The sequence below is a fragment of the Cydia strobilella genome, chromosome 10 (genome assembly GCF_947568885.1).
Source record: "Cydia strobilella chromosome 10, ilCydStro3.1, whole genome shotgun sequence".
Classification (NCBI taxonomy): Eukaryota; Metazoa; Arthropoda; class Insecta; order Lepidoptera; family Tortricidae; genus Cydia; species Cydia strobilella.
Genome location: NC_086050.1, coordinates 4,598,199 through 4,613,622, shown reverse-complemented (window position 1 = coordinate 4,613,622; position 15,424 = coordinate 4,598,199). Strand labels below are relative to the sequence as shown.

The 15,424-nt window shown below is 40.7% G+C and overlaps 1 protein-coding gene across 1 annotated transcript; it reads left to right on the top strand.

Annotated features, from left to right (window-relative positions):
* Positions 1–8,049: 8,049 nt before the first annotated feature.
* LOC134744912 (uncharacterized) lies at positions 8,050–10,460 on the top strand. Its single transcript, XM_063678860.1, has 2 exons — positions 8,050–9,430; positions 9,478–10,460. The coding sequence occupies exons 1-2, from the start codon at positions 8,050–8,052 to the stop codon at positions 10,458–10,460; spliced, it is 2,364 nt and encodes a 787-aa protein (XP_063534930.1).
* Positions 10,461–15,424: the final 4,964 nt, after the last annotated feature.

Genomic DNA, 15,424 nt, shown 5'->3' with positions numbered 1-15,424 from the left:
TTTTCCCAACCCGTTACTTTATTGTATTTTTATTGAGGACTAGCCTCAACTCGCGACTTTGCTCGCATAGAAGTCGCATTAAACTGCATTCCCTAATATACCTAAGTAAGCCATTAAGATTATTATCAGGTGAAGACGGTGAAGTAATTCACATATCTACGTTCTATAGAAAGGCATTAAGATTGCTAATGCTTTACCAATCTTATCTTATTATCTTTGATTCTTTGCTTCAAATTTAATTATCTTAGTAATATTAGGTAGGTAGGTTTTGACATCTTTGGGCAGGAGCACCGGGATGCCAGCTTGGACCCTTCGACTCGGTCCAAAGGCGCGCTGTACGAATCGTCGACGATCCCAAACTCACAAGCGGTATTGAACCTTTAAGTCTAAGGAGAGACTTCGCCTCCTTGTGTGTGTTCTACCGCTTGTACAAATGGGCTGTGCTCTGAAGAATTGTTTGACATGATGCCAACGGCCGCTTTCTATCACCGCACCGCTCGCCATCGGCGGGTATTCATCCTCACACCCTAAATGGTCGCGTACTGTGCGGTTTAAGAGGAATTTCCTCCCGCGGACGCTTCGGCTGTGGCATGAGCTCCCTGCCGAGGTTTTCCCGAGGGGCTACAGTATGGGGTTCTTCAAAAAAGGAGTGTACAGGTTTTTAAAGGGTCGGCAACGCGCGTGTAATATCTCTGGTGTTGCAGGCGTCCATAGGCTACGGTAACTGCTTACCATCAGGCGGGCCGTATGCTTGATTGCCACCGACATGGTATTAAAAAAAAACAGGTATGCCTATGTCAAAACCTGTAACTGTAACTGTTACTGCTGTTATTTAAGGATGGAAACTGACTTTACTGTAAATAATAAGTGTGCAGCTCTTTAAAAAATGACTTTAAAAAGTAAAGTTGCAGCCCGCAGTCTGCTTCGATCCGCCAACGCGTGCTCTCGTTGAAGCTCCTCGTTATAAAGCGAAACATGTCAAGCAATCTTTGACTTAAAATACGTGTGTGACCCGTTTTGCTTTATTTTATGTCTGTGTCTCACGGAAGTTTTGAAATATCTTGCATTCAACTGATTGGTATTTCAACTAGGTTGTTGTCATTATGAGACTAAGATTGGTACCTACATTGTTGAACAAGAGCGTAAAACGAGCCATTTAACTTAAGATATTTGTAATTAATCAAGAGATGTTATGGAACGTTGCAGTTCTACTGTGAAATGGAATTACCGCTCAATTGAACAATCTTATTTATGCTTCAAAATAATCGTCTCGGGTGTATTACACTCGGGAATGTGATGGTAGGTTTAACTCTGGCGGCTAATTGGCAGTCTAGCTCTGATAAAATCTTGATAGCTCTTGTACAGTCGCCATCAGATATATCGGAGCTGCCAAGGTGCTCAAAAATATCTGAACACGCACTCTAACGCCTTGCCGATAGAGGCGTGTTCAGATATTTGTGAGCACCTTGGCCGCTCCGATATATCTGATGGCGACTGTACAGTCAGCGTCAATATGAGCGTATGAAACAACGCGCAGAACAAGATACCGGATATGCCCTTAAACGGATCCAATCCACTATTTTTGTTACACCTTGTAAAGGCCTACAGTTTAAAATTTAATTCATCACGTTATTATCACAAGAAATACCCGCAATCATTCAATAAACGTGTCCCTAATGGCACTTATGTTGAACATATCTACATAAAAAAAAAGCTTCTAAAACCTTTGCTACTAAAAACTTCTAAATTAGAACTTAGAACATTAAAATGTTACAGCTTGTTCGTTTTTGACATCCCTTCCACTGCCTAATTAGTTTAGTACTATAGGGTCGAGAAACAGACTGCGGGGTTCCAGTTTTCATTTGAAGGCTACACGGAAAGAGCATGTCTAGTCACTTTTTTCGGAAAATAAGATTTTCATTTCAAAATGAAGAGCTTTTAATGAACTATTAGTTATATCTTTTGCTACCACTGTATAATATATGTAACATAACTAGTTAAAAAAGACCTGGTCACTGAATTACCATACATATTGACATAGATCCAAATTTTAAAACCGCGATTACTCAAAATGTTACCAAAGTGACTAGACATGTTCTTTCCGTGTACCCTTCATTTATTGTTTCATTTTCTATCCACCGGTCTTGATGTTCATGCATAAGTAATCATTTATTGATTTAAGTATGTACGAGTATACTGTGACGGAGGTATAAAATTGAAAAGGACGATATCGGCCTGTCAGTTAGAACAAAACTTTGACAGTTTCGAATAACTGACAGGCCGATATCGTCCGGCGGACTGATAGTGGGCCCCTTAAGGTTCGTTACCATCAAAATCATCACCATCATCATCTCTGCCTTTTTTGGCTGAGCAAATTAAGCCTCTCTCCTAGTCCTGAGCTGATCTCATCCAAAAGTGACCCGCAATCTTCCGAATGTGATCCTGTTTAAAAAAGCCATTTTATATTTGAGTCATTTACTTCATTGCCGTGCATTGGCGGGCGTGTCCAATATGAATGTGTATTTGCCGAGTCAACGGCCGTAGCACGGTCGCATTTTTATCACCTGTCACCATGCCTGTCACGCTCTAACAAGTATGTAAGTGCGAAAGTGACAGGCATAGTGACAGGCGATAAAATTTTAACCATGCTGCCACCGCAAGTCGATGTTGCCACACTACTAATCACATGCGATCTCGAATCAATTAAATTAGCTTTTTAGGATTCCGTATTATAATGGTTGAAACGGAACTCTTGGTGATTCGCTTGTTTATGCGTATGCTATAGCCATTTTACTCAGAATCTAGGTACCTAGCTATAATTTTAAAATTAAATTGCAAAATAGAAATAGGTATAGGTCGGTACTCCACATATTATAACTGAATTTCAAACCATATAATACTACAACTCTTTATTACGCATCTCATCTCAAACGACAAAGAAAATAAGTAAGAAAATATACTTACGTATATATGTATAGATAGGTGTAAAATGTAGGTTGGTTAATAGTTTTTTCACCACAACAGCTGATAAAGGCTCTCTTGATTGTTTAAAAACTGATAAGAAAGATGAATTCTATCCACATGTGAGGCAAAGTAATTAAATTCAAATTTTGAGTTGTTTTCTTATGTTTGCTGGTAGAATTGACTTTTGAATAATAAATATTAAATAACATTCATTTTGAATCGATTTGTTTTGATTTTGTTTGATATTTTACAGTTAGTATTTTCCTTGTGTTGGTGTGGTGAATAATTTTGTGTTTTACTCGGTGGCAAAATTTGTTTAACCCTCGTGCCTTGAAACCCACGCAACGCTCAAGATTCCATTTTTCGAATTTTTCGCTTGCTCGGGTATCAATATTAGCACGAGAGGTTAAACAACAACTTTGCCCCCTCGGTGCACAGGTAATGGTTAGGAAACTGCACAGTCGAACGAATGCCACATGTTACGCTCCTTTTTACCTATGCAGTTGGCATAATACGTAGGCATACCCTAGTGTGTATGGTCAGCAGCTTTAATCAAAAACAAGGGGTAATTTTTTTTTAAATATCTGTCAAATAAATACTCGTTACTTTAATCGAATATCCCAGTGGCAGGACGTTTTAATTGATGCTATTCACACTTGCTAGACACCGATTTGCCTACCACTGGGACATCCGATTCAAACTCGGGCCCGAAATCCGACAAGTGGGAAAGGGCTCTTTCATAGCTGTTTTTGGTTGAGAAAAAGTTATTTATAATATAATATTATAAATGTTTTAACAAATATTTTGTTCGATCACTTGCCACGGTCTAATCACATGCAATCATTGTGGGCCAAGTCGCGAGTGATTAATGAATGCTGGCCTTGGAACGTGATCGATGGTAACTATTGATTTCTATTAAATTCGTTGAAGGAATAACTGAGGGAACCCGACTTTCCCAACAAAGTTCTAAAAGTATCTTCTTTGTATTGAAATGGAAGACTAGACAAAGCAGTCTTATTTAGGTACTTTAACGGCACTTTGAGTGAGTGGCCAGTCTCTTAAAAAAATACATGTACCTAACAGATGACTTACTGAAAGGATATATTTATAGTGGCAACGTATATGCTTCACTAACATCAAACATCAACAACAACAAGGGCACGCAACGCTTTTGCATACGTTGTCAGCCGACCTTAATACACATTTATTTATTTGCTCAGGATACAAAGAAATGTTGTTTACGCGCGCACGCTTACCATTTATTTGTATACTCATTCAGGCAGTTCTTTAAGCACTTCCTTCCATAATACCCTTCCATGTGTCCAAGGGTCTCCACGATTGATACTCGATCGAAGTATGGTCAGACACCAAGGATTCTGTGCCTGCCTTGTGGGTACGACAGGATACAAGGCAGGCACCACAGAATTGATATAGTTCTGTGGCAGGCACGGAATCCTTGCTTATACCGTATCGCTCAAGACCGAATCTCGGGCCACTGAAGATGCGATAGGTACATACATTTATTTTTCAATTACTTCCTTTCGTTTCCCACTCTAAAAACCCAACACTCAAAAATGCAATCACATAACTCAAACACCATGAAAACTACATATAAGAATTTTAGCAACTTTTAGTTGATCAGTCTAATCGTCCTTTGAAAAACTTACGAGTTGAAGTTTTCCCATACGCCAAGCTTTTATCACTTTTACCAATAACAATCAAATTCCATTTTACTAATTAAACAATCTACAACCATGCTTACCATTATTTCACATTCCTTACCTTTCTTAACTTTCAATTACTAACATTTATACGAAACTTACACTCTTTTTAAAACCAACTGTAGGCGACGGAACTACAAACCTTTGTGCTGCACACGTGCTGGCAGCCTGGCCGGTTCGGATGCCGCTGCCAGCGCGCGTCTTTTGTTTTTATGAATAGATAATTTTTCTTGCTGTCAATTGAGCGACATACAAATGTTTTCGTTGTGTATTTTATGTTTTAAAAGCTTGTTGTTTGTAAATATTCTGTGAGTTTTCTTGTGTGATTGTGTAAATAAAGTGTAATATATACTGTACAGCCAAAGTTTTGCGCATTTTTCATTATCGGCGGCCCGACAATCTACAAAAGTGGTCAACTTCGAACCGGATCGATATGATTAGAACACCACCAGCCGCAGTGATGAAAACGCGTAGTGCTGCGCGAAAAGAGCTGCAAGTACCAATATTACACAGTACATTTCACGTGGAAGATACAAGCAAACAACCGTCGCTGCGTAGCAAAAGTAAGTCTCTTTCTATGTCATCCTCCATTGAGACCAGACGCAAGCGGCTTGAACTAGAGGCAGAGAAACAAAAAGCCGCTATTCAGTTGCAGCTCATCGAGAAACAATTACAGGCCGACTTAGCCGAGTTAGATGAACAAAACAATAGTAGGCAACAGTCATATGCGGGCTCTATTAGCGATGTCAAAGACTGGCTCGACAAACACGAACCACCGCAGCAGGAACTACATGAGGAGCAGCAAGATCACACTTATGAAAATAACTCGGTCGAGCTGCGCCAGCCGGCGCTTGTCGCCGATACTCCTGCCGGTAATAAGTCGTCCGCGAGCGCACATGACAACGTAGCCACCGCCTCTGTAAGTAACATAGAGAAACAAAATGATCGCCAGTCGGCGGTAGTCACTGCTGACAGTTTCGCGATACTAGCGAGCGCTATCAAAGACTTAGCCGTTGCCTCTGCTAATAATAAACCCAATGCAAGCCTACTTAGCAGAATTAGCACTTCGCGAGACCTACCTGTGTTCTCCGGAGACCCGATGGAGTGGCTACAGTTTAAACAGGCGTACATGGAGTCAACCGAGGTGTGCGGTTTCAGCCCAGCTGAGAACATGTGGAGGCTAAGGAAGTGTCTACGTGGTGCTGCAAAAGATGCTGTGTCAGCTCTTTTAATTAGTGCTTCCTCGCCCAACAAGCTCATCGCGACATTGGAACTACAATTTGGTAATGCTGACACTATTTTATTTAAATTGATGAACGATATAAAGAAACTTCGCCCAGTATCCCTCGATTATCACAGTGATATCGTTGCATTTTCTGTGAAAATACAAAACTTTACTGAAGCGATACGCGCAGTCGGCCGCGAACTATATATGCATGATGTGACTATTTCATCAATCGTACTGTCGAAACTTCCACCAGTGCTGATTTCAAAGTGGTCCGATTATAGTTTTGTACAGATAAAGGCAGGCATAAAAGCGCGATTGGAGATATTATCTGAGTTTCTTAGCCTAGAGGCGGAAAAGATATCGGCCACAGCGAACGCAAGTTTAATGTGCACTATGAATACACAACACAATAGCAACAAACATGTCACTCGGGCGCAAGCTGTACTAGTGCAAGCGGACAGCCAGATGAACCACAGTAACGTAAACTGTCAGTATTGTAAACTGTCTGCACATAAACTGACCGAGTGTAAGAAATTTAAGAAGGCGTTGCGTAAGGACCGTTGGCGATATGTTAAACGCTCTAATGTTTGCTTTAAGTGTTTGCAAGCTCGTCACGGGGCCGAATCCTGCTCCGCTCCCGTATGTAATATAGATAACTGCGGCGGCGAACATCATCAGTTGCTTCATTTTGTTGGCCGCAACAACGCTGATCCACCGAGCACGGACTCGACCGAAGCTTCGACGTCGGCGCCGGCTACTAGGCCTATCGTAGAGAACGTTAACTACGTGAAAACGACGGACACTAAAGTGTTTTTGAAGGTAGTGCCAATTAAAGTTTACGGTCCTAATGGCGTTTTCAGTGTAAATGCATTTATCGACGACGGATCTTCGGTAACGATGATTAGCCGCGAGCTCGCCGACCGCGCAGGGTTGCGCGGGCGCCCTCAATCGATGCTCGTACGTGGTGCGTGGAAAGGTGACGACTCAGTGCATGACACTACAGTGTTTAATTTTGATATATCAAGTGAAAATGATGAAGTGTTTAGTATCAAGGCTCGTGGTGTAATAGATTTGGATTTGCCAGAACAAAATGTATCCCATATTAACCTAGAAAAGTATTCTCACCTTAGAGCACTAAAAAATAAGTTGTCACGAAATGTTGATATGAAGCCCGAAGTGTTAATAGGGCAAGATAACTGTCATATGTTTATTCCTTTAGAGGTATGTGTAGGTAAACGTTATGAGCCGTTAGCTACCCGAACACCCCTAGGTTGGTCCGTGCATGGCCCAGTGCGGGTTCCGCACATAGAAAGCTCAGCCGTGCAAGCACACACGACGCTGCTCTTGTCCGGCGCACCTGTGGTCGAATCAGAACTCGGCCTCCGCGAGTTGAACGAGGTGGTGAGGCGCTCTTTTAGTATAGAGGCTATGGGTGTAACAGGTAAGCCAAGGCAGAACAGCGACGACGTGTCCGCCCAAGCAAAACTTGAGCAAACTGCGACACTCATTAACGGTAGGTGGCAAGTAGGATTACCTTGGAAAGACGATAACTGCAAATTACCCGAAAGCTTTCCTATGGCTTTTAAAAGGCTACAAGGTGTAGAACGAAAAATGGCTGCAAATGAAGAGTTCGCTCAAAGGTATCGCGAGCGCGTTAGCCACTTACTTGATAATAACTTTGCTAGGGAAGTGAAGGAGCCGCACCCGACGCCAAAGACCTGGTACCTTCCTCATTTTGGGGTGGATAACCCAAACAAAAAGAAGCTCAGGCTCGTGTTTGACGCGGCCGCTAAATGTGAAGGTAAGTCACTTAATGATCACCTACTTACAGGGCCAGATTTACTTTCGTCTCTGTTCGGAATAATGCTTCGATTTCGTGAGAACAGAGTGGGAGTGACTGGAGACATAAAGGATATGTTTTTAAGGGTAAAGATTAGACCTGAAGACCAAAATGCTTTGCATTTTCTATGGAGAGGTGAAAGCCCCAATGAGCCCGTGAAAACATATTCTATGACTTCACTCATTTTTGGCGCCAATTGCGCACCTTTCATTGCGCAATTTATAAAAAATAAAAATGCGCTACGGTTTGAATCAACACATCCTTCAGCCGTCGCGGCTATTTGTGATCAGCACTATATGGATGACTACATACAAAGTCTACCGGACGAATCTACCGCAACTGATATGGTAAGGGATATAATTAATATTCACAAAGAGGGTGGGTTCGAAATTCGGAACTTTACGAGCAATAATTTGGATGTGTTGAAAAGTGTACCTACTGAGGCTCTAGGCGATGCTGCTGTAAAATTCAAAATAGGTCAGCAGTACGCAGGCGAACGAACGCTCGGGCTCATTTGGTACCCAGGGACAGACGGACTAGGTTTCGACGTGTCGTTGAAGCGTGTGCCTCTTGATGTGTTAAAGGGTGAGCAAAGACCAACCAAAAGGCTAATGTTGAAAGTTATTATGTCAATATTCGACGTGTTTGGCTTTTTGGCACCTTTTACCATACAAGGTAAGATAATGCTTCAAGACACGTGGAAATCGCATGTCGGCTGGGATGACACCATTCCTGACGCCACATTCGATAAGTGGCGAAAGTGGCTCGAGCTGCTGCAGGTAATAAATAAAATACGAGTACCCAGATGTTATCACCAGGCAGGCAGCTTGGCAATGCAACGAGAGCTGGCCGCTACAAACGCTGCACCATCACCACTGTCGGAACCCAGCGCAAGTGCTGCTGCAACAAGTTGTGAGTATAATAATCTGCAGTTGCATACGTTTTGTGATGCGTCAACAAAAGCAATGGCTGCCGTGTCATACTGGCGATGGAATGACAAGTTTGGAAACATCTGTGTTGCGTTAGTGGCTAGCAAATGTCGAGTTTGTCCAGTCAAGGCATTGACAGTGCCAAGATATGAGTTACAAAGTGCTCTTTTAGCTGCCAGATTAGCAGATACACTGTTAAAAGAGCACAAACTTAAAGCAACGCGAAGATACTTTTGGAGTGATGCCACTACCGTGTTGCACTGGATAAAAAATGACACACGCAATTATAAGACTTTTGTTGCGAATAGATTGGGTGAAATCGACGAGCTTACACGTGCATCAGAGTGGAGGTACGTATCTACTAAATTAAATATTGCCGACACAGCTACACGTGAGGTCTACGATGAAACCATTTTTCAAAACGAATGGTTCAATGGTCCTACATTTTTGTATGGTGAAGAATCTACATGGCCGCAAGACTTAGTGGAACAAGATGTCAATGTTTCAAATCTAGAACGCGTAACATTGGTCCAAGAACCTGCTCAAAACTCACCGCTTCCGGATCCTCATCGTTTTTCGTCTTGGTTGCGGCTTAAGAGAGCTACTGCAGCGGTTCTTAAGTTTGTAAACAAGTGGAAAAAACTTACAAGTGAAGAGGACTGCGAAACAATGGAACGAGCGGAGCGTCTTATATTGAAACAATCTCAGCGAGAGTCTTTCGGCCAAGATATTGTAGCAATAAAAGCAGGTAAGTGTATAGAACGCAGTAGCAGAATACCTTATCACCATTTTTAGACGAGTTCGACGTGCTACGATGTGGTGGCCGAATTGACGCCGCACTCGATGTTGCACATGATGTAAAAAGACCAATCATCCTTGACGGTAAGCATCAAGTAGCGCGACTGTTAGCCAAACATTACCATGAAAAGGCTGCTCACGATCAACAGGAGACTGTAGTAAATGATCTCAAGCAGAAATATTGGATAGTGAAGCTGAGATCTACTGTCAAGTTCGTAGCTTCACGTTGCATGATATGCAAACTGAGGAAAGCCAAACCTGAAGTTCCCAGGATGGGAGACTTACCAGCTGCGCGTATGGCTCACCATCAGAGGCCGTTTACATACAGCGGATGTGATCTGTTTGGCCCAATCGAGGTGACAGTGGGAAGACACCGCGAAAACAGGTATGGTGTACTTTTTACTTGTCTGACGGTAAGAGCCGTCCATATAGAAATAGTTCATTCTCTGACAACGGATTCTATGATAATGGCACTTCGTCGGATGGCGGCACGAAGAGGTTGGCCGAGATATTTGTATTCTGATAACGGTACTAACCTGCGGGGCGCTGATTCGGAATTGAAGAAAGCCGTTCAAGAACTGGATGATGAAGTTTTGAAAAGAGAAGCTGCGAACGAAGGAATCCAGTGGTCATTTATTCCACCCGCTAGTCCCCATTGGGGTGGGGCATGGGAACGACTGGTGCGCAGCGTAAAGACTTCACTAAAGGTAATTTTTAAAGAAAGAGCGCCCAAAGATGAAACTTTGAGCACTTTTATAGCCGAGGTAGAAAATATAGTGAACTGTAGACCCTTAACTCACGTATCTGTTGAACCTGGAAGTGATGAGGCTTTGACGCCAAATCATTTCCTTCTCGGTACGTCATCCAGCTTACCTGTATTAGGTTGTTTTGATGTGAATGACTTACATCTCCGGAAGCAATGGCGCAAGTCACAGCTTCTAGCAGATATGTTTTGGCAGCGCTGGGTCAGAGAGTACTAACCGGTTTTGATACCACGGCAAAAATGGAATCAGGAACAGAGACCTCTGCAGGTAGGTGACCTGGTGCTGATAGTGGACCCTGGGGCTCGCCGAAACGTGTGGTTAAAAGGTGTGGTAAGTCAAGTATTCCCGGGAGCAGATGGTCGGGTGCGCATGGTTGAGCTGAAGACTAAGTCGGGAACGTTGAGGCGTTCAGCAACGCGCGTTGCACGAATTCCAATAGTAAATGAGTGCTGAGCCAGCACTGGGGTGGGGAGTGTAGGCGACGGAACTACAAACCTTTGTGCTGCACACGTGCTGGCAGCCTGGCCGGTTCGGATGCCGCTGCCAGCGCGCGTCTTTTGTTTTTATGAATAGATAATTTTTCTTGCTGTCAATTGAGCGACATACAAATGTTTTCGTTGTGTATTTTATGTTTTAAAAGCTTGTTGTTTGTAAATATTCTGTGAGTTTTCTTGTGTGATTGTGTAAATAAAGTGTAATATATACTGTACAGCCAAAGTTTTGCGCATTTTTCATTATCGGCGGCCCGACAATCTACACCAACGTTAAATCTTTTCTTAAACAAGCCCATACCTACAATAACATTGATCTTCCTTACAATACCACTATTTACTTTAAAAGTCATATCCATTAATTATAATACTTCGTCATTACATTTTTTTTTTATAAGTCTAGTGATTACATATTTTGTTTGTTAAATATGTCAGATCCGTGAATAAAAAAAAAGTCTCATCCGATACAATTATAATTCGCTATGATAAAAAAACACGATTCGAATTCTTATTAAAAATAAAGGTTTATATCTATTCAAGTTAAACATTAAATGGATATATATATGGTAAAAACTTAAAAGTCGGTAAGTATAAATATAATATCTCAATACTTTTATATATTGAAATCTAAAATTTGAAATATTTTAATTGTTACTAACTAAATATAAAAAAATATAAAAACATTTATTCTGGCGAAATAAACCCTATTTTTACATTTAATTCTTCTGTAAAACTGCAAGATAATTTGTTGGCAGAGGGGACTCCCTTAAAACACAGATGGGTAAACTATTCTTTTTTTTATTTCATTACAATATTTTTTAAATAATCTAAATCTGTGCACGAACTATGAAATTAGAGATGAAATAACAGACGCCGCATGCCGATCCCTTTAAGGAGTGCACGCGCCGCCGTTATGTGCCATATTGGCAAGGAATAAAAGTATGTCATTGTTACTAAGTGTAGTGATTTTGTTTTTAGAAACTGAACAATTTCACGCAGTTGATGTATATATAGGTACAAGGTAGCAAAAAATAAGTGCATTCCCGTTACCAGGGAGGTTTTGGGATTATACTGACCAACTTTTACTATGGGACCAACCGCGAAATCGCGAAAAAAAATTTTACCCTCCCATCGAAAATGGACCAGCCAAAATGTATGAAACAGCCAAAATATTTTTCGCTATTTCGGGGTTGGTCCTATAGTAAAAGCCACCGTGTATATAACGGCGCCATTGAAGCTATAAACAAGTTAAATGCATAAAATTATAATTATAGCCCCAGTGACGTTATCCCCTCGGGATAATAATAAACGCAGGTATAATTTTAGCCTGAAAAACATTAGCATATTTATGTCACCCTAATGATCAAAAGACTATCCTGCCTATTAATAAACACATAGGCACCCTAACCCGAACTGGGAATTGAACTAAAAATTTGTATTTTCAGAATAAAAGGGTTGGATTTAATAATAATAAATAATAATAATAAAACGTTTATTAACAGGCAAGGATCACCCATATAAAATTTACAGACAACTATAATTACACTATTTAACACTAATTACTACTTAACTAAGCTTACAATAAATAAATTGCAACTATGTCACAAGCAGAGATGGGCAAAATGTAATCGACTAACGATTAACGATTAAGATTACAAGAATTAATTGCGACTGACGATTGAAAACGACGATTGATCAATCTTAGTTGTATAGAGTGCAACTAATTTAGTTGCAACTAAATTAGTTGCCGATTGATTTCGGACAACTAAATTTTGTAATCGACTAATTAGTTAGACTATTTTCTCGCGACTAATGTTAGAAGCAAATTGAATAGAATACCTCGGTATGGCTATGTTGACAGACTGATTAGGACATCTTAACGGATGTTTAAAAATAAAATAGTCATGTATTACTTACGATATTTTGACCGTTTCTAAGGAGTGAGATCTGTTCTCACTATTATTTTGCTACTAAAGTAAGTAAGTTTAATGACCACACGTTGAAAACAAAATAGACCGCGTAGATAATAAACAACATGCAGATGTGTCATTCAATAGAACGTGTTATTTTTAGAAGATGCGTCGGCACTTGCACCAAAATGCAACAAACAACTTCCAGTTCCAGGTAAGTAGGATTATCCCATTGTTTTGTCACCGCGTGACACTAAAAAGAGTTTTACTATTGTCAGAGACAGCAAAATATTGATAGTTTCTATGTCTAAGATTTACTCAGTATCGTATAATTCAAAGTATTAATAATGCACCAACCTACTTTATTGTTTGCGATTTGTAAACAATGCAGTTTTTCACTATTTGTCGTTATTACCAATATATCGTTATAATAATATTATGGCATTATTTGCATTGTCATTCAAGCATTTCAAATTAAACGTGTATACATAATTTTAGCTTAATCGGATGAAGATATCTGCTTCAAAATAAGTCGCAAAATTCTACCCAAACTAACATAGTTACAACATACGAGTACCTCCGTATGTTACATACATACGTACTTGTAGTTACATATTGCAAGATAAAAAATGCAAAAACGGGCGACTACGTAGTTTTAATATAGATTTAATCGTGAAATTTAGTCGATTGAAACTAAAACTAATTTAGTTGTTAGTCGAACATTCTCACAACTAATTTAATCGCAACTAAATTAATCGCGATTAAAAAATGACGATTGATATTTTTAATCGATTGATTAGTTAACTAAAAGATTAATCGATTAATGCCCATCTCTGGTCACAAGTACATCATACGACGTTATTTCCGATTCTCATCTCGGTGTACAGACAGCTTATATCGGAAAAATATGCTATCCGGATCCCTAAAAATGGTTTTCAAAATTTCGTTCTGTGAGCGCCCCAGCCTCTCCCAAAAGGAAGCCACACGTGCCCTCATCACCGCGTAGAAGTCCGGCACACGCGCATCGGCAAACATGCCGGACGCGCTGCAGCAGCGTGACAGCCTCATGAGGGCCCGAAATGCATTATTATATTGCACCCTCATGCTGCTGTACGACTTTCGTCGAAAAGCTGTCCAAAGTTGACAAGTGTAAAAACACTGGCAATATGCATTGAATAAAGTTATTTTAACGTCGTTGCCACACTTGCCAAATTTGCGCGCCAGCATGTTACAGCGGACCGATAAGGCCCTTCGCTCCCTCTCCATGTCCTTATCGTCCTTGAGATCCTCGGATAGGATGTGCCCTAGATATTTGAATTGTTTTACAACTCTTACCGCATCTCCATTCAATCTGACCTCCTGCACGTAATCCGGACCCCTTTCCGCCCTGAAAACTAGCATTTCAGTTTTAGACACATTGTACTTTAATCCGTGAGAATTAACATAATCCTCACAGATCAAAAGCAATTTTTTTAAGCCTTTAATTGAGGCTTAATTTAAGAACCACTATAGCTATTAGGTTTTTTTTTTACTTTTTTATATAGTAGGAGTAGGAGGAGATTTGGAGTGTTGTATCCAATTTTGCCATATTTTAGTGTAGAAACAAATTTAGTGTCAGAAAAAAATATTTCATATTTTACGATCCCCCCCTCTCCCCCATTTGGTGATGAAAACGTCACGTAATTAATGGATATCCCCTTGCTATTTGTTTTGTATGTAATGTATGGCTTCCGTCCACACCAAACCACTAACCCGGGGTTAACCGGTTAGACCGTTAACCCAGTGTCAACCCCGGGTTACTGGGATGGTGCAAGTGGCCCTAAGCGTACCTAAGCGTCATTCTAGACATTGGTGCAAGCGCAAGATGCACTTGCACCAATATCGGTACATGTTTGCCTAAATCTCATGATGAGGGTACTGTGCCCCTAGCCGCAAGACAGGCACCACTGTCGCGCACACAGCCTAACGGTTCCCGGCTTTTATCATTTGGCTAAGTAACCATAAAATCTCGTTGTTTCCACGTAAAATGTAACGTAGAATCACTCGTGCGAACATGTCTTAAGAGGAAAGTGGACGAACGCTTTTCCATAAAAACATAGTCACCATGTTCAATAGGGAATATTACGCGAAACTGCGTAGAGGGCGCCACTACCACAATCTGAGGGTCTATCGCGAAATAAGAAAATCGCAATTTCGTTACATCTCTGTCACTTGCATATTCGCGCGATAAAGAGGCAGATAGCGAAATTTCGGATTCGCGTTTCCCGGTAGGTCCTCTGTAAACAAACCGCCGTGATGCATCAATGTCATTTTATTATCAATTTTATTATCTCTGAAAACTTGTCAAAAAACTGTTAAAGGTACAGTATGCATAAGTTACTCTATGGTTTACAAAAAGGGCTAGTGCTGCACTCTGGTGGCAGAACATTGCAGTAATACCCCCTATTCTCTTCCCTGGATTTTATAATTATTAACCGACTTCAATTTCATAGAAGGAGGAGGTTCTGTATTCGGTTGTGGCTGTTTTTTTTTTATTTTATTTTTTATGTATGTTCACCGATTATTCCGAGACCCGTGGTCCGACTTGAACAATTCTTTTTTTGTTTGAAAGGAACTACCTCCAAGGTGGTCCCACATTAATCTGGTGCTGTTCTGATGATGGGATCCATGAGGAATTGAGGGAACTCCTCAATTTTTAAAGGCACATGTATGGTGATTTGGTCGTTTTCTTAAGCAAATTGAGCATTTTTTCTCGAAAACCACCAATTTGATGAAGTGG